The following is a 20890-nucleotide window of genomic DNA, read 5'->3' as shown; positions in this document are numbered from 1 at the left end:
CCTCAATCCGCATCTTGGTCCTATCCATGCTCCTTCTCGTCTAAGGGGGAGAACAACATTGACTGCCTTTACAGTAACAGTATATAGTGTGTCTGATCTCTGTTGATATTGCTAAGGCCTGTGTCTGTAACAGTATATAGTGTGTCTGATCTCTGTTGATATTATTCAGGCCTGTGTCTGTAACAGTATATAGTGTGTCTGATCTCTGTTGATATTGCTCAGGCCTGTGTCTGTAACAGTATATAGTGTGTCTGATCTCTGTTGATATTGCTAAGGCCTGTGTCTGTAACAGTATATAGTGTGTCTGATCTCTGTTGATATTACTCAGGCCTGTGTCTGTAACAGTATATAGTTGTCATGACGTTGGCCTGGGGGTAGGTTTATGACAGTCATAAATACCTCTTTCCCCCTTTTTCCCTCTCCCTACTATAACTGATGTGACATAAGAAAACCCATTGGTTAACATAGAGATTCTGGGAACATCAGAAGTTGGGGGGAAATGAACTATATCCTGGTAATCAGACCAACTGAACATATGCGGTGGTACTTAAGGTATATTATGTCAGTTCGGTTGCCCTCTGACACATTCTCATCAATGATAGAATGACATAAACTCTACTGTGGAAAGTCTAAACGTCAGAGGTATCGGATTCACATGGAATTGTTGTTTAATTCAAATGTTTGAAAATGAAATTATTTGTGAAGAGATGAAATGTAATTTTAGCTTCCAAATTAGAGATTTGGGTTTTCATAAGTTTGGCTTCTGCTCAACCAGGGGCCCGCCCCTGTGAAGAGACATGGGTTACAAACTTTTCAGACACACCCCTCTCCCTCCACTATAAAAGCCATTGACAAAAATAACTTCCTGTTCCGGGGACACTAGGATGACGATCCGATGTCAGAATGGTTCAGATAATAACTACAGAACTAAGCCAACATCAACATGGACTTTGGTTGTAAATGGTATGAACTTTGAACCCGTATTCACTACAGAAGTGATACCTCCTAGCCGTTGAGTTAGCAACAGCTGCTACAAACGTAGGTTAGGAATGACAGTCAGACTCCACAACGACGTTACCACATATCCAGTGACCACCAGAGACATTCTTCAAAGGACAGAGGACTCGGGTTGGCGATACGGTCTTCCATCTACCACCAACCTACTGAAGCGCAGCTCAGAGTAAATATTTATTGCATTTTCCTTTTTCAAATGGGCGGTAATTCAGAATGCATAAGATACTGTATTTACGATAGCACAGCTTGCCTATGTTCCAGTCTACCGCTCTTTCACAAAAATCCCACCCCTTTTCTTTGTGTCATATCTATTCCGCCCGCTAGGGACATTTGCCTTTATGACGGCAATTTGTGATCAAGTTATGATTTAATTGTGTATGTGTGATTCTGTGTGATTAGTTAGGTATTTAGTAAATAAATAATTAAACCCAATTTTGTATTGCTGATTCAACTTGTTAGCCAGGATTCTTGCAGATAACCAAGGATTTACAACTTTCAGATGAGACTGAATAAAATGACGATTAATGTGACTGCTATGGATGTAAAATATTACTAAATCTTTAAGAGTTTATTCGAAAGATAACAGCTCTATAAATATTATTTCGTGGTGTCCCTCTCTAGTTAATTACATTTACATGATTACTTCAATCAGGTAATATTAATTACGGAGAAATTATTTTATAGAATAGCATGTCATAGCAATTAATCTGGCATAGCCAAAGACACGACATAGTGGTTCTGACCTGCATAGTTGCTGAGGCCCTTCCTCTTCTTCCTCCTACAGTACAGCCAGGCGCTGAAGCCCATGAGGACGATCCAGCAGGCCCCTCCCAGCCCAGCGATGAAGGCTGGCTGCTTCACCACGTCTGAGATGCTGTTGTTGCCCTCCGCCCCCGTCATCACATCACGCAGCTCTGCACCTGGGGACAGACAGGAGGGGACAGGGGACACCCATCGGATTGACAGCATGGCATCTGGTGGATGGATAGTGCTATGTTGTCCACTAGACCTAAACCAGTCAACAGCTAACATCTTTCAAAATTGATTAAAATCAATGTTTATCAATAGGTAATATCAAAATCTACTATATGATTTAAAAACAATAAACTCTGTACGAAAGGTACAATCACGTTACAGTTATTTTCTAGGTTTAAAACAATACAACACCATGAAACACTATAGATAAAGAATATCAAATAAAAAACACACCATCGAAACCATAAAAAAACTGCAATATGTAGGCAGAGTGTTCATCAATTCAGCAGTGCTCTCATCAATTTGAACTCCGAGACGGGAGATTGACAGAGCAGCTCAGACAGTTTGATTTTCTGCTGCAGCTACTGTGCTGTGAAATTAGATTCACAGTCTCCAGCGTGAGCAGGAGTCCCAGCCCCAGTCATTAAGCCTTAGTCCACAGGCCTCTGTTTGCCTGTCTCTGGCCGTTAAGGATATTTTCCCCACACATCAGTCAAAAGTCACGGATGAAGAGCATCTGGCCTGGTTCTGCTATTGATTTTAGGCCTATATACTCAGCGCATCCCTCAGCTGTTTGATAAGATGTGATAGGATGATAAACCCACCCCAATAACACTGTCTACCATTTTTAGCGACGGCCACACAGATATCGAGGATTATTATTATGGCTAACAGCTCTCAACACACTGTTACTGGACACTACACTAAATGAAAGGCTATTGATTTCCTGATAGATCACTATGTATGTAGCCTGCCTTACAGAACTCACTGAACCCCTTGTTTCAATCGTACACATGTGATCTCCGACAATGCACAATTGTATTTTTCCCAAGTGTGATAAATTGATCAATCATTCCTCCAGACCGCCTGCCTGTGAATCAGGTTAGGGTTCCCTGCTATTATGTGGGTTGCCTCAGACCTTGTGCCCTGTGTGTTTATGTGTTACCTATGATAATAGGCTGGGGCTCGCTCTTCACTCCCACCCCCGAGCTGGTGCCTGCCGCCACCTCCACACGGTACTGCACCCCCGCCTGAAGACCCCCCACCACCACCGAACGGATGGCCGCATCCACAGTCTTATTCACATGGAAATGGGTCTCGTTTGCCAGGCACCAGATCTAACACACACAGGGACAGGAATTTGTGGTGAGAGACAGTTGATACCCAATTTCAAATCAAATCAAAGCGTATTGGCACAGGTAAACAGTGTAATAAAATGCTTAATAGCAAGCTTCCTCAACAGTGCAATGTAAACATTTCTTGTAATATTTCTACACAATAAAAATACAGTGAACCTGTATGCCAGAGCCTTTATTGTCAATAAGACTACTGTATCCTATACAGATTGCTGCTCCCTACCTTGTACTCCTGGATGATGCCATTCTGGTGTTCTGTGGGAGGGGGGTCCCAGGACACACTGATGGAGGTGCTGTTATGGTTCCCTACTGTCAGCACTGTCACCTGCTGAGGAGGAGCGCTGGGTGCTGCATTGGGAGGAGGCACAACAAAACACATCAACATAAATATTACCACATACCGATATTCTCATTCCAACAGAAAACTGCTGCTGCTGCCTGTCGTTGCTGTTTACCTGAGCACAACAGAGAGTTAATCCTTGATTTATAGGAAACTAGTTCAGTGAGGCAGGCTTTCTCTGTAGCAGCAGAAAAGCTCAGTGCCACTGCTTTAATAACATTTGTTAAAGCCCAATGCCACTGCTTTAATAACATTTGTTAAAGCCCAATGCCACTGCTTTAATAACATTTGTTAAAGCCCAATGCCACTGCTTTAATAACATTTATTAAAGCCCAATGCCACTGCTTTAATAACATTTGTTAAAGCCCAATGCCACTGCTTTAATAACATTTATTAAAGCCCAATGCCACTGCTTTAATAACATTTGTTAAAGCCAACATGTGTTAAAGCAGCGGCATTGTGCTTTGCTGCTTGGGAGAGACACCACTCTCTACACTTCATGCTTCCAGACTCTCTCTCTCTTTTTCTTCCTCTCTCCAACCTCCATCCCTTACAGTATACTTCAATCTTGCTTTTTCTAATATCTCATTCCTTTTCCTCTCTTTTAAAGTTGCAACAGAGTAACAAAGTAGCAGAGGTCTCTTGGTGCCTTCATAGGTTTAGGGGAATCAACTATAACAGTCCATCTAATAGAACAGCCAATTAGAACCTCTAATGCTACACAATACTATTGGATTTCATATTAATGGATCACGGCCAACACACGCAGTCACACACTAGCACTTGGACGCTAAAGATGTGCATATCTGAGCTAAATGAAAGCACTCCATTCTGGCGTACAGTAATGAAGGAGATGCTAGTAAGTCCATTAGCTCTGTGATGTATCGCCGGCAGAAATATGACCCGCGGTGTTTCACGTAATGTGCTAAGTGACACTATGGCAACCCCAAGGCCAATCGTTTGAGATCTACAAAACACTCTTTATCCCCTGTGTGGGCAGACAGACCACTCAGACCCTTCACTTTCAAAAGCTGTATGGGGATTCAAACAGCTAGCAGACACCTGCAGGCTAACAGCATGGCTATGGGATCGCTTAACACATGGGCCTATTGTTTCTATAGTGTTGGAGGCTCATTATTATTCATTCAGTCAGCACTCTACAGTAACTTCATACTTTGAACTACCATCTCTGTATTTCCGAGGTACAACTCATTCAAATCAGATTGGTTGGATGGGAAAACTCAGGACTAAACTCAATTGAGAAGCCACAAGTTTTGTAATGGCATTATACAGTCTGTGGAAGAACCATGCGAATCAGCTACTGGATCAACCTGGACTCAGGGGTAGACATAACATAGTAAATGAAAATCCAGGACACTCATATGATATATTACGTTTGGTATGGTATGTATTAATTTGTGGATGTCCATCGTTCATTTTGTATGATATGTTAAGAATTACAATTTGTATGATATGTTACGAATTGCAGTTTGTTGTAGCTAACGTTAGTTAGGTGGCTAGGTGGCTAACACACACGTTAGCTAGGTGGCTAACGTTAACTAGGCTAGGGTGAAGGTTAACATTAAAGTTAGGGATTTATTTTTCACATGCGCTGAATACAGCTGGTGTAAACTTAACTGTGAAATGCTTGCTTACAAGCCCTTCCCAATGATGCAGAGTTTAAAATAGTAACACAAGAGGAATAAAATAAAATACACAAGAATGGAGCTATATACAGGGAGTACCAGTACCAGATCAATATGCATTAGGGGAATGAGGTATTTGAGGTAGATATGTACATGAAGGCTAGAGGGACAAACTGAACATTCCCAGAGCATGGGACGTGGAGAACAGCTACTGTGTGGGCCTAATTGTGTTAATGTACACAAGGAATAAAAAGCAACCCAATTAATCAACCATTCACAGAGGGCTGAATCTTAACCTGAGACACCTGTGTAACTTGAGCTTCTGTTCAAATCTCTGACTGACATCAATGTTTGATTTAACTTAAGTAACTTTTCATTTATGCATGTATATGATGGAAAGGGGGAGAGTTGGTGAGACAGAGAGAGAAAGAAAGAAAGAGAAGGGGTGGAGGGAGGGAGGTAAAATCAAAAAGTCACAGCATGAATGTTGTATGCAACAGGGGCATGGCAGGTGACAGCAGGTGTCCAGGGAGAGAGGGACAGGGAGAGGTGCAGGGAGAGAAGCAGGAAGGAGGGTTGAGCTGGTGTCACAGGAAACAGCCCCCCCACCACCCCCCCTTCTCTTGAGTGTGTCTGTTTGCAGAGAGTGTGTGTGTGTGTGTGTGTGTGTGTGTAATGACATTCTGTATCAGCTTCTAGGTACAGTAGGTGGCCATTACCTGATGTAGCAAACAAGTAGCATTGATGTAAAATAATTTCAGGAGTTTCTGACAGTGAAAATAATACCTCCTACAGAGTTGGCAATATCTGTTGCATCACTTCACATATTGAGTCAATAAAGGTCCTTTACCTTCCTCCAAGGTGCGTGCTGTCATTGATTCACTGTCTGCTCCCTGGAATTCGTTGAAGTACGGACGGACTTTTATCTCGTAGACAACACCCTTCTTCAGGCCAGACAGAGCCACGTCTCTCTCTGAGGGGACCTTCACGTCCTGCACCTGCCAGGACCCCGGGGAGGGCAGGCCTGACGTCTGCCTGTACAGAACACGATAGCCCTGGATAAACTGCGAAGGTTTCTCCACCTGAAGGAGAGAAAAGGAGACAGACGTGTATATTGCAGATTTTTGAAGGGATTTTTCAATAATGATATAAAAAAATGTATTCTTCAACATTAGCTAAATTATATAAACTTTGATTCATAGTAACTACTTCCTGCATATTTAAATACACCACATGCCAACCAAACCAGCAAAACAGAGAGCTACGAAGCTCTTACACCCTGACAGAGTGGATTAAAACCACACGTTATCCTTTTCTGTAAACAAATCGTGTTACTATGGCAGGGGAAAGTTGCAGTGGTGGGGTCTGGGGATGGAGTGTGCAACATAACTCACAGTAATGGCTTGTTAACAGGGGCAGAAGCAAGCAAAAGCTTTTACAGGGCAAATAAAGCAGCTGTTTACCGTCAGCCCAGTCCAAATAAATCATGGAAACGTGCTGCTGATGCTCTGCCTCTACGGTTGCCTGCTTGCATTTCATTTAACGATATGATTCGTGAATCTAAAAGCTTTATGAATGCCCGCCCCACACTCTCTCTTTCCCCTCCCTCCCTTACCTGTAATAGAACTGCTTGATCCATCTAGATGCAGCCATAGTGGGAGTAAATATCATAAACAAGCCCATTCTGTTTAGTTTTCCCTTGTCTTATAGGACAGGTATGCTAGGGTATGTTAGGAGAAGGGTTTTGCTTGACAATAATAGTATTTGTGAAGATTAAAAACCTACGCTTATTCGGAGACTTAATCTGGCCTGTGTTACAATGTAATTACATACTAGAAATATTATCATGTCACTACCTGAAGATGGTAGATTGTATCTCAAAGTGTAATTTCAATTGAATGGTATTTTGGATTGTTCCCTTGAATAAGCCATGTTATGAACTGGTGTACCTGTCATCGGTGTGCGTACTGGGAGCGGAGTCAGGTGCAGGAGAGCAGAGAGTTGTGAACAGGCGCACACTTTATTTTGGCAGGAGAAACCAACAGACGGACGCCACTGTGTCAAAACCTCCAGCCAATGCAAAAGTGCAAACGCGCAAACAGTCACAACAATATTGTATAAACACAATAACATACCTCGTGAAATAAAACACGGAATAAACACATATCAGTAAAACGAGTCAACATAGACACGTAACACAAAACAATCTCACACAAAGACATGAGGGGGAACAGAGGAATAAATACATGAGGTGTGATTGGGGAATGAAAACCAGGTGTGCAGGGAACAAGACAAAGCAAATGGATAAATTAAAATTGGAGCGGCGATAGCTAGAAAGCCGGTGACGTCGACCGCCTAACACCGCTGGAACAAGGAGAGGGGCCGACTTCGGCGGAAGTCGTGACAGTACCATCTGCTAAACAAAACAATGGTGCTATGCAGCACTTTACAAATCCCTTTCTCAAAGAGAACCAGATACCTAATAATGTTAAAATGACATCAAGGCACCGTTGCATACAGTGCTGAAGCATATGGAGTGCATGGGTGTACGTGTGTGTGCATGTGTATGTATGTCAGTGGAGGCTCCTCAGTGGAGGGAGGGGAGGACCATCATCTTCAGTGAATTGTATAAAAATAAAATGTTTAAAACATTACAAAAGTGATCCTTTTTAGATAAAACTACACTAAATACATTCACGTCACCAAATAATTTATTAAAACACACTGTTTTGCAATGAAAGTCTACAGTAGCCTCAACAGCACTTTGCAGGGTAGCACCATGATGTAGCCGGAGGACAGCTATTTTCCATCCTCCTCTGGGTACATTGACATCAATACAAAACCTAGGAGGCTCATGGTTCTCATCCTCTTCCATTGACTTACACAGTAATTATGACAACTTCAAGAGGATGTCCTCCAACCTATGTTGTCCACCCAATCAAATGATCAGAGAATGAATCTAGTACTGGAAGCATAAGCTACAGCTAAGACTGCAGTGCATAAAATGTGGTGAGTATTTGACTCAAAGAGAGAGAAAGAGAATAGTTGGAACAGTTTTGAACAAATACATTTTTTTCTAAAAGGAAGGAGAAGCGAGAGAGCGAGAGAGAGAGAGTGCGAAAGCTATATTTCATTGTACTTTTTTTCACCTTCACTTACCTAGCGAATGCAGGTAGCTAGTTTAGCGTACTCAAACACAGAGGGATGCTATGTTAGCTAGCTGGCTATGGCTATCCAACACTGGAACGCTTCCAAGTTAAGGTAAGATTTTGGTTTTATTAATTTACTGCTTGATTGTAGCGGGTTTACTAACGCGTTAGTTCTAATGGCTAGAGTATGTTGACTAGCTATGACATTAGCTAATATGGTGACAACTATGTAGGCTGTGTGTAGTGGTTATGTTATGAAGGTTTGGCCTGGGAAGTTTTTTTTTGCATGGTCACAGACAACTGATGTGTTGTACACTGAAGTCCACATGCGAAGGGAAACGGTTAGAGGAGGAGAGCGCGTAGATGCGTGCGTGTGTTTATGCATGTGTGTGTGCCAACTGAGAACAGACAGTGGGTGACACACAGCATATATGAGTGAAAAACTAAACTCAAACTGTGTATGAAGCTTGGAGATAAGCAAAGGCTTGGAACTGGCTCTGTTCTTGAACGATCCTACCGCTGTACAAGGCTCATCTCTCTCGCTACTCAGCTCTTCAGGTTCTATACTGCCTGTTTGATTCAGTGAGAATAATAACTCAGCACAGATACAAAGCATCCTTGTTCATACCAAACCTACTCATACCAGTTCCTCATTGTGACATCTATACATAAATTAATAATTGGGCTCTGCAAGTCTAAATCTTAAGTTAGAGTGTGTTTGTTGCGTCCCATTACAGATGGTCAACAGATGCTCAAACTGTCAACTGCAATTCTGTCGATATGCAACAATAAAAACAATTGACAGCATAGATTCCTATCAGTAGTACTCACAGCCCATGTGACCTGGACAGAGGTGGAGCTGATGACCACAGGGTTATGCATGCTGACCACCACATCACCCAGCTCCTTCTGAACACGTCGATGGTCGACACCCTGCACCGGAGGGCTGATGTCTGAGAGAGAGAACGAGAAAGAGAGAGAAAGTGAGAGAGAGAGAGAGAGAGAGAGAGAGAGAGAGAGAGAGAGAGAGAGAGAGAGAGAGAGAGAGAGAGAGAGAGAGAGAGAGAGAGAGAGAGAGAGAAAGAAAGAAAGAAAGAAAGAAAGAGAGAGAGAGAGAGCGAGACAGACAGACAGACAGAGAAAGAGAGAATGTGTGGGAGAGAGAGAGAGAGAGAGAGAGAGAGAGAGAGAGAGAGAGAGAGAGAGAGAGGATGATGCCAACTGCAATTAAACCCTTATGAAAATGTTCTAATGCCATGAGGTACACTGAGACACAGTGGTTAGTTTGGTACAGTACCTTGGGTGCGGACAGGCTCAGACATGGGGCTGGGGTCTCCGAGACCCTGGGCATTGACCGCTCTGATGATGAACAGGTAGACCGTGTTGGGTCGCAGGTCCTTGACCGTGAACTGTGTGGTCTTCCCGTGGTCAGCCACAGTCTGCCAGCTGTTGCTGACCAGCTGACTGCTCACAGAGAAAACAGGAGGAAGATATTTAGTGAAGCAAAAAAAAGCTTTTACGGAAATAACATTCCATACTGTAGCTATGGCAGTCCTATTGTTTTTCACTTAGCTAATTTAACTGGCAACATCAAGACATCTGAAACTCTAGTCTGAAACCTAAACACTTTTTAGTGGCTCAAAAAAACTCTGAACAACCTTGTTGGACTGTACATGATTCTTGTATGCAGACTATTAGGCCAAAGCCCTAGGATGTATGTGCTTGCCCTGAACAGGCCAGTGAACCTTATGCCCACATACATGCATACATCTATCATTGCTCTGAAAGTTTGGGGTAATTTACTGCAGCTTCTCTTAGGGCCAAGGTTCCCAGACATACCCAAAGGCCTCAATGACATAGGAGGAGATTGGGGAACCCTCCTCGGTCCCAGGTTCCCAAGACAACGAGACTGTGCTCTTGGTGACATCAGTGACCACTGGCTTGGAGGGAGGCCCTGGTAGGGTACTGGCATTGTGGGACATGGAGTCTGTGAGGTCACTGGACTCTGAGATGGAGAAAAGGAGAACAGGTTCTTCAAAATGAATCAAAATGGACATGGCAGATTGAAGGAGAAACAAACGCATCAGGTTGATTGGCTTCAATCAATGGTGTGTACTGTACACTCTAAGAAATAATGGTTCCAAATGGGTTCTTGGCTGTCCCCATAGGTCGGAGAACCCCTTTTGGTTTCAGGTAGAACCCTTTTTGGTTTCAGGTAGAACCCTTTTTGGTTCCAGGTAGAACTATTTTGGTTAATCAAAAGAGAACCATTGTGCTCTCCCAAAAGCTTGGCTGGTGCGTAAAACCTTTGAATTCAGACAAACAAAGAGGTGTAATGGGTTCACACACTATTTTCTTTTACATACTGTAAAGCTTACTTTATTGTTTGATGTTTTACCACCTCAGGGATAGTGTACACAGACGTTTTGGCTTTAGAGCCTTCTTCAGTGTGTAGGTACACTTTTCGTTAATTCCAAACAGCATTTGTAAAGAACAACAGAATAGCAGCAGGTGCTTCTAATCGGGGTTGCCACTCATCTGCCAATCAGGGACTATTTTGGGTTCCACGTAGAACCATCTGTGGAAAAGGTTCTACATGGAACCCAAACTGGTTGTAAGTGTTCTCCTACGGGGACAGTCGAATAACCATTTTCGGTTCTAGATAGCACCTGTTTTTCTAAGAGTGTAGAATCAGATGTACACATTGTTACTATACCTCTGACATCCAGGAAGGCACTCCATGAGGTCTCCCCACTGGAGCTGGTGGCCACACAGGTGTACAGCCCAGAGTCAGATAGCTGAGGAGGACAGAGGAACACATCAGAACATACACTGACCAGACAGTTGACAATGAAACAACTGTCTTCCCATTTATTTCTCAAAAGAGAAACAACCAAACATGCAACCCTAAAACTGATCATACAACTGACCAACCAAACATTCAGCTGATGAACAAATCAATCAACTCCTCAATTAATAACAGTTTGGAAAGACAAACATTTTTATATACAGTACAGTGCCTTCAGAAAATATTCACACCCCTTGTAATGTTACCTCCTGAATTTAAAATAGATCAAATTTAGATTGTGTGTCATTGGCCTACACACAATACCCCATAATGCCAAAGTTGAATTACAAATAAATACAAAATGAAATGCTGAAATGTTTTGAGTCAATAAGCATTCACGCCTTTGTTATAGCATGCCTAAATAAGTTCAGGGGTAAAAAAATGCTTAACAAGTCACATAATAAGTTGCATGGACCTTGTGTTTAACATTATTATTTTTATGACTACCTCATCTCTTTACCCCACACATACAATTATCTGTAAGGTCCCTCAGTTGAGCAGTGAACTTCAAACACAGATTCAACAAAAAAGATCAGGGAGGTTTTCAAATGCCTCGCAAAAAGGTCACCTATTGGTAGATGGGTAAAAAAACAGACATTGAATATCCCTTTGTGCATGCTGAAGTTATTTTTTAATTACACTTTGAATGGTGTAAAAATACACCCAGTCACTATAAAGACACAGAGGGCCTTCGTAACTCAGCTGCCGGAGGGGAAGGAAACCGCTCAGGGATTTCACCATACGGCCAATGGTGACTTTAAAACAGTTACAGAGTTTAATTGCTGTGATAGGAGAAAACTGAGGATGGGTCAACATTGGACTAAGGAGTTTTTGTTTTATAGAAATAAACTGAATAGAGCTCAGCACAGGCTAAATCCTAGAGGAAAACCTGGTTCAGTCTGCTTTCCAACAGACACCAGGAGACAAATTCACGTTTCAGCAGGACAATAACCTAAAACATAAGGCCAAATCTACACTGGAGTTGCTTACCAAGACGGCAATTAATGTTCCTGAGTGGCCAAGTTACAGTTTTAACTTAAATTGGCTTGAAACCTATGGCAAGATTTGAAAAAGGAACAACCAACCTGACAGAGCTTGAAGATTTCAAAAAATAATAATGTGAAAATATTGTACAATCCAGGTGTACAAAGCTCTTAGAGACTTACCCAGAAAGACTCACAGCTGTAATCAATGCCAAATGAGATTCTAACATGTATTGACTCAGGAGGTTGAATACTTATGTAATCAAGATATGTGTTTCATGAATTTTTTACAAATGTTAGAATTATTGTTCCAATTTGACATTACAGAGTATTTTGTGTAGATCATTGCCATTTTTTTTTTTTTTTTTTTTTTTTTTACAATTAAATACATTTTAATCCCACCTTGAAACACAACAAAATGTGGAAAAAATCCATCGGTGAGAATACTTTCTGAAGGCACTCACTGGCGTACCGGACACCCCAGCAAGGTAGGGGCCGATGAGCTCTGGGGGGCCATGCGCCTATCATTGATGTATATTTTTATTATAATTTTTTATTATTTTGACATTAACCCTCTAAAAAGTAATTCATAAAACGTTTTATTTTCCATGTGTGCTAGGAGGCTAAGTGTTTGTTTTTTGGGCTTCAGGAATGTGACTGAAACATTTAAAATAAACTGATTATAGGTATGAGGGAATATCAGTGAACAAATGCCGGGGTCAAGTCTACGATGACGCCAGTGCAATGAGTGGAGCTTACTCAGTTGTTCAAAAGCACATATCAGACTGAGAGCCTAATGGTTCTTAGGTAGTTATTAGTATGTTTTAAATTAGAAAATTATCTCTCCACAGAAGCGACAGTTACAGGAATGGTAAAAACAGTTTGATTGCGTTAGCAACATCAGGGAAACTGGGCAGAACGGAGTTGTGCTTGAAATACAGCAGTTCTGTAACATCTCTAATTAATCCTCTCATTCTCCTTAATTGCCAGCATCAACACATTACGGAAAGAGAATCACTGTATAGGAAGCTCTGGGGACAGCTCGTCTGAATACTGGGCAACCAATAAATTGACAGATGCAAACAGATTATCATCTTCAGCAGACAACAGTTCTTGGGGCTTGAACAAAAAAAGCAGTTTGCGATTTCTTTCATACTAGTGAACCAGCGCTTAAATTGTGTGGTTGCAATATCAACAGTCCGTTATCTATGTTATATCTTGGCATGCGTCATTCAAGACTAAGTTGAAATTGTGTGCAGCACAATGTCTCAGAAAAGACTGTCTAGGTTGGTAATACTCAATATATAAAACAGTCGGTTCCACAACCTGGGCCTACAGGCAGTGGTGGAAACATTAGCTCACAAAAAGGAGAACTTCAGAAGACCAGGGGAGTCTCTCAAGTTGGATTTAATATTAATTTGATTTTATTTACCAGGAATATTGCAGCCCAATAGCCAGACAAAAGCCGCTGAGTTCAACAATAAATGGTGGCTGAATTTATCCTCAACCGACTACTTTTTTCCTCATTGTTTGGCTATTTGATGTGTCATTTTTATAACACGTTTCTAAATCGAAGCTAAATACTGTATATAGCTATAGCGGGAGGCAGGGCAGCGGGAGGCAGGGCTTTCTCCTATAGATCTCCATTTTTATGGAACAGTCTGCCTACCCATGTGAGAGACGCAGACTCGGTCTCAACCTTTAAGTCTTTACTGAAGACTTATCTCTTCAGTAGGTCATATGATTGAGTGTAGTCTGGCCCAGGAGTGTGAAGGTGAACGGAAAGGCTCTGGAGCAACGAACCCGCTCTTGCTGTCTCTGCCTGGCCGGTTCCCCTCTCTCCACTGGGATTCTCTGCCTCTAACCCTATTACAGGGGCTGAGTCACTGGCTTACTGGTGCTCTTTCATGCCGTCCCTGGGAGGGGTGCGTCACTTGAGTGGGTTGAGTTACTGACGTGATCTTCCTGTCTGGGTTGGCGCCCCCCCTTGGTTTGTGCTGTGGTGGAGATCTTTGTTGGCTATACTCGGCCTTGTCTCAGGATTATAAGTTGGTGGTTGAAGATATCCCCCCAGTGGTGCGGGGGCTGTGCTTTGGCAAAGTGGGTGGGGTTATATCCTTCCTATTTGGCCCTGTCCGGGGGTATCTTCGGATGGGGCCACAGTGTCTCCTGACCGCTCCTGTCTCAGCCTCCAGTATTTATGCTGCAGTAGTTTGTGTCGGGGGGCTAGGGTCAGTTGGTTATACCTGGAGTACTTCTCCTGTCTTATCCAGTGTCCTGTGTGAATTTAAGTATGCTTTCTCTAATTCTCTCGTTCTCTCTTTCTTTCTCTCTCTCTGAGAACCTGAGCCCTAGGACCATACGTCAGGACTACCGGGCATGACGACTCCCTGCTGTCCCCAGTCCACCTGGCCTTGCTGCTATTCCAGTTTCAACTGTTCTGCCTGCGGTTACGGAACCCCTACCTGTCCCAGACCTGCTGTTTTCAACTCTTCATGATCGGCTATGAAAAGCCAACAGATTTATTCCTGATTATTATTTGACCATGCTTGTCATTTATGAACATTTTGAAAATCTTGGCTCTCTCTAATTTTCTCCTTCTCTCTTTCTTTCTCTCGGAGGACCTGAGCCCTGGGACCATACGTCGGGAATGCCGGGCGTGGTGGCTCCTTGCTGTCCCCAGTCCGCCTGACCTTGCTGCTGTTCCGGTTTCAGCTGTTCTGCCTGCGATTATGGAACCGCCACCTGTCCCAGACCTGTTGTTTTTCAACTCTTAATGATCGGCTATGAAAAGCCAACTGAAAATTATCCATGATTATTATTTGACCATGCTTGTCACTTATGAACATTTTTGAACATCTTGGCATAGTTCTGTTATAATCTCCACCCGGCACAGCCAGAAGAGGACTGGCCACCCCTCATAGCCTGGTTCCTCTCTAGGTTTCTTCCTAGGTTTTGGCCTTTCTAGGGAGTTTTTCCTAGCCACCGTGCTTCTTCACCTGCATTCTAGCTGTTTGGGGTTTTAGGCTGGGTCTCTGTACAGCACTTCGAGATATTAGCTGATGTACGAAGGGCTATATAAAATAAACTTGATTGATTGATTGAGATAGTACACTGCATAATGAAACAATCCCTCACCATGTAGACCTTCGTGAAATGTTAGGCTTAATATGAGAAAATGACGACCAAATAGGCCTACCAATAAACATGTATCTATTAGCTAAAGCTAAGCTAAGCCCTGGCATCACAGAAAGCCTATCGTCAGTTCGATAGGTATGCAGCCACATAGACATCAGCACTATGGAGAGTGATCAGTAGTCTATACTTAAATGTTTTATTTTATTTAAGGGGGGGTCCAGACCTTGCAGGGGAGTCCAGAGAAACTGCGTTATGCCAGTGAAGGCACTGTATGCTCATTAAAACCAGTGTGCCATTTTGATAGTAGTAATATTGTTTGTTGGTGATGCTTGGTGGCTCCATTGGTCTTTCCAGTCCAACCTTGATCCCAGTTGGCCTTCACAGCCCTTTTGTCAACCTCTGCTATTGAAAGGGCAGGCAGCAGTACACAAAAAATGCATTAATTAACCTCCACTGGCCTGATTCGCACCCAGGGAGAGAGGGAGTGGGTGACAACAAGAAGATAGAGCAGGGAAGATGCTGTAAGTGCTGAAGTTATTTAAAAAAGAAAATACATCGCTTAGTACTAGTCAGCCTCCCACATCCTCAGCCCTATCATCATTAGTACGGATCAGACACAGTGAAACAGGGACATGATCATCTATTTAACGCTGGCCTCTTTAATACTGGGGCTGCTCCTTTACACACTCTCTCTCTCGCTCTCCTTGTTCCCGCTCACTCTCTCTCCTTTGTTCCTCTCTCTCTCTCTCTCTCCCTTGTTCCCCCTCTCTCTCTCCCTTGTTCTCTCTCTCTATATATCTCTCTCCAAAATAGGAGAGGGTTGTCAAACTTTTTGGGGGGATTTGGGAAGGGTTGTGTGTTTTTTACAATTGCTCTTTTGCAAGTTTCTTCCATCCTAGCCACATTTCCTTACCTGCTTGTGTGAACCTCCCCTATATCACTGTGTTTTGGTACTCCCCTTATGCAGTACGCTATTCCATGTGCTAACTTTTACTATACCACAGTATAGTAAACCTAACGGTCTTGTATGCCCTTTATCCACCATTTATAGTGACAATAGTGGTAGGTGGATCGTTTGTAGCAATCATACCACACATTAAAACATTCAAAGCTGCATACACTTTTTATATGAATCGACAAGAACAAATAGGAATAGCTGATAGGCAGCAGAGAGGCCAGATGCCTCCTTGTGCATGAAAGAACAGTGAAGACATGAGACACACAGCTAAAACAATTTCCCTATTGATGTTTTTTAGGGACAATGCAATGATCCTACCTAGACTAGCCTACCACACCACAATACAATGGAAAATGGCATTATTGTTTTCCAGTGAGTACAACATTCTAGCCTACTCTAGGCTGCAGTGAAATTGTCATTTGAATATTGGCGCAAAAGCCCTGTGATTTGAATGTTTCATTCAATTTGGATCAGTTTTGGGTCTACTCTTTATAAGGTCTAGAAACACACTGTAGCAGGCCAGTCTTGCTGTATTTTTTACTTCTGATACTGAATGCGCAATCTGTTGCAGATCATCATTTCAAAGCCTTCCTATAGTAATGTGGCCACATATGCTCCCGGCAGGCCCAGTTATTCAGGAAATGTCAACACACTCTGGCCTCCTCTCCAATCCATGCAGCTATTCCTTGCACACCTAGAAACTAATGCTTCAATATAGCCTAAATATTTATAATTTAATTGTTTTAATATAAACACAACCAGTCACAATGTGCCATCTGATTATGCTACTTCAAAAGTTTCCTGTAGGCATGCGCACGTTCATCCAAAATATCATTCCAGCATCCTCAAAATAGCTCGACATTAACCAGGTTTCCATCCAAATTGTTTATGCGAGTAAAGTATCCTACATGTCTGATAAAAAATGTCAACACATCATAGGAAAGAATACAGTTTATTAGGCTACAGATGAAATAAGTTCTGATGAACTTCACAGGGTGGTGAAAGTGCACATTGATAAGGTTGATGCTCCTTTCAATAGATATTGAGGGTCTTATTCTGTTGACACGATGATCGATGCTTGGCTGCCGTTTGACAAATAAAAATAATCTCACACTTTGTCCATAATAATATCATGATGTAGTAGGCTATACCTGCACTGTATCTGCAAGCTGTTGACTAGACCGCATGTGTCAATACTGGTGGGCACATTCGCTATACCTACACAACATTTTTGTGACAAAACCTTCAGCAGGCCTAGAGTTGAACATGCATTGGAAACCCTTTTACCTTGTATTTTTTATTCGGTACATAGCAATTTAAACCCAAAATATATTTTTGTATGTGCACTATGTATTTACGCACAGATTTTATCTGCAACAAGTCAATTTAATGGAAACACAACTATGATTGGAAAATACTCCAGGTTTTCCGTTATGTATATGGTAATTGCCTGCATTTGGGCGATAAAAAAATTCAAAGCCAATAAATTAAATTGTAGAAGGCCAAATTGTCCAGAAGAGGCTGTCTATCATAGCCTATACCCCGAATTCGATCGTCAGCACCATTCTCTCACGCCTTGCGCTCACGTACGCCTGCTGTTGAGGAGAGAGAGAGCAACAGAGGAGCCTTGGCCTTGGCTACTGTTGATTGTGAAGATGGAGGCCTTTTTCATTGAAGTAAAACAAAAGAGGAAAAAGAGTATGCTATGCCTACAGTATTGTGAAAAGCTTATGAGGGGAATTTAATGTACTTTTTAATATTGTTGTGGACTAAGATCTGAAGAATGCAGCATTTTGGAGCTTTATAGTAATTTGTTTTATCTGTATTATTATTACTGTATATAACTGTTATTTTTGTAAGCTTATTTATTATTCAAAACCAGTTCTTTAAATATGAAAAACCTGTTTTGTTTAAATATTTTGAGACATTTTCATTGGCTACAATTACATCTGTCTTTTTAATTGTGTGCTTAGATAGGTTATAAGTAGGCCTGTTTTAAAATAAATAACATTATACTTTTTTCTGTCATTTGTTGGGTATGGTAGGCACTTGCCTTTGTTGGTAATTGCTGCAATATAGCCTGTTCAAAACTTCTGTAAAGGTTTAAACCAAATTAAGTTCCAACTTTAATGCTGCGTTTGCCTGTGTAACGGCTGTCTCTCTCCTCATCCTCGGACGAGGTGAGGAGAGAAGGATCTTCAGACCAAAACGCAGCATGAGGGAAATAAGCCATCTTTATTATAAATACGATGGCAACACGAAACAAAACAAAAACACTTTCAAAACTACAAAACAAGAAAACGACGTTGACGAAACCTGAACATAAACTTACATAACTAAACATAAACTCACGTACAGGAAACAGACGACATCGAAACGAAACGAAACGAACAACCGAAACAATCCCGTATGGTGTAAGACATAACACAGACACAGGAGACAATCACCCACAACGAACACTGTGACAACGCCTACCTAAATATGACTCTTAATTAGAGGAACGCCAAACACCTGCCTCTAATTAAGAGCCATACCAGGCAACCCAAAACCAACACAGAAACAGAAAACATAGAATGCCCACCCAACCTCACGTCCTGACCAACTAACACACATAACAACTAACATAAATAGGTCAGGAACGTGACATTACCCCCCCCACAAGGTGCGAACTCCGGACGCACCAGCACAAAGTCTAGGGGAGGGTCTGGGTGGGCATCTAACCACGGTGGTGGCTCAGGCTCCGGGCGAGGTCCCCACCCCACCATAATCCATCCTAGCTTCCTCCCTCCAAGAATGTCCACCCTCTTTTTTCCCCCACAAAATCCTCTTAATAACATCACTAATAAGGACAGCACCGGGACAGAGAGATAAATCAAGACAGAGGGATAGATAAGATTATAGAGGTAGATCAAGATAGAGAGGGAGATCAGGATAGAGGGGCAACTCCGGACTGAAAGGCAGCTCCGGACAGAGAGACAGCTCTGGACTGATGGGCAGTTCTGGGTATCTAGCCGTTTCAGGCTGAAGGGCAGCTCATGGCTGGCTGACGGCTCTCGACGCTCATGGCAGGCTGACGGCTCTCGACGCTCATGGCAGGCTGACGGCTCTCGACGCTCATGGCAGGCTGACGGCTCTCGACGCTCATGGCAGGCTGACGGCTCTCGACGCTCATGGCAGGCTGACGGCTCTCGACGCTCATGGCAGGCTGACGGCTCTCGACGCTCATGGCAGGCTGACGGCTCTCGACGCTCATGGCAGGCTGACGGCTCTCGACGCTCATGGCGCTCTGACGGCTCTGGCTGCTCATGGCTCTCTGACGGCTCTGGCTGCTCATGGCTCTCTGACGGCTCTGGCTGCTCATGGCTCTCTGACGGCTCTGGCTGCTCATGGCTCTCTGACGGCTCTGGCTGCTCATGGCTCTCTGACGGCTCTCGCTGCTCATGGCTCGCTGGCGGCTCTGGCAGATCCTGTCTGGTTGGCGGCTCTGGCAGATCCTGTCTGGTTGGCGGCTCTGGCAGATCCTGTCTGGTTGGCGGCTCTGGCAGATCCTGTCTGGCTGACGGCTCTAGCGGCTCCTGTCTGGCTGACGGCTCTAGCGGCTCCTGTCTGGTGGATGGCTCTGTAGGCTCATGGCAGACGGGCGGCTTTGCAGGCTCATGGCAGACGGGCGGCTTTGCAGGCTCCTGGCAGACGGATGGCTCAGACGGCGCTGGGGAGACGGATGGCTCAGATGGCGCTGGGGAGACGGATGGCTCTGGCCGGATACGGTGCACTGTAGACCTGGTGCGTGGTGCCGGAACTGGAGGCACCGGGCTAAGGATAAGCACCTTCCTACTAGTGCGGGGAGCAGGGACAGGGCACACTGTATTCTCAAAGCCCACTCTATAACTGATGCGTGGTACCGGCACTGGTGACGCCGGGCTGAGGACAAGCACATCAGGATTAGTAGGGGGAGAAGATACAGTTTGTACAGGGCTCTGGAGACGCACTGGTAGCTTAGTGCGTGGGGCCGGAACTGGAGGCACCGGGCTAGATACACGCACTACAGGGAGAGTGCGTGGAGGAGGAACAGGGCTTAGGATACGCACTGGTAGCCTAGTGCGTAGTGTAGACACTGTAGGTACTAGGCTGGGGCGGGGAGGTGGTGCCGGAAATACCGGACCGTGGAGACGTACTGGCACTCTTGAGCATTGAGCCTGCCCAACCTTACCTGGTTGAATGCCCGACCAGTGCGGGGAGGTGGAATAACCCGCACCGGCCTATGTAGGCGAACCGGGGAAACCATGCGTAAGGCAGGTGCCATGTATGCCGCCCGAGGAGACGCACTGGAGACCAGACGCGTTGAGCCGGCCTCATGACACCTGGCTCAATACCCAATCTAGCCCTCCCAGTGCGGGGAGGTGGAATAACCCGCACTGGGCTATGCACTCGTACAGGAGACACCGTGCGCTCTACTGCGTAACACGGCGCCTGCCCGTACTCCCGCTCTCCACGGTAAGCCTGGGAAGTGGGCGCAGGTCTCCTACCTGCCCTTGGCCCACTACCTCCTAGCCCCCCCCCAAGAAATTTTTGGGAATTACTTACGGGCTTTTTTGGCTTCCGTGCCAGACGCGTTCCCTCATAGCTCCGGTTCCTCTCCCCGGTAGCCTCTGCTCTCCTCAGTGCCTCCACCTGTTCCCATGGGAGGCGATCCCTACCAGCCA

General features: G+C 43.9%; 1 protein-coding gene across 5 annotated transcripts in view; it reads right to left on the bottom strand.

Annotated features, from left to right (window-relative positions):
- The window catches only part of LOC129815255 (roundabout homolog 2-like), a 237940-nt gene that overhangs the window by 30515 nt on the left and 186535 nt on the right, over window positions 1-20890 (bottom strand). For all 5 annotated transcript variants that reach the window (XM_055868890.1, XM_055868899.1, XM_055868907.1 and 2 more), the window contains exons 10-17: window positions 10977-11058; window positions 10100-10265; window positions 9558-9724; window positions 9092-9213; window positions 5962-6193; window positions 3349-3473; window positions 2936-3107; window positions 1758-1934 (exon numbers count right to left, since the gene is read on the bottom strand). In XM_055868890.1, coding sequence (XP_055724865.1) covers window positions 1758-1934; window positions 2936-3107; window positions 3349-3473; window positions 5962-6193; window positions 9092-9213; window positions 9558-9724; window positions 10100-10265; window positions 10977-11058 — 1243 coding nt within the window. The remainder of the gene's footprint in view (window positions 1-1757; window positions 1935-2935; window positions 3108-3348; window positions 3474-5961; window positions 6194-9091; window positions 9214-9557; window positions 9725-10099; window positions 10266-10976; window positions 11059-20890) is intronic.

The sequence above is a fragment of the Salvelinus fontinalis genome, chromosome 2 (assembly GCF_029448725.1).
Source record: "Salvelinus fontinalis isolate EN_2023a chromosome 2, ASM2944872v1, whole genome shotgun sequence".
NCBI classification, from domain to species: Eukaryota; Metazoa; Chordata; class Actinopteri; order Salmoniformes; family Salmonidae; genus Salvelinus; species Salvelinus fontinalis.
The sequence above is the reverse complement of the archived record's forward strand: the minus strand, read 5'-3'. Positions and strand labels throughout refer to the sequence as shown.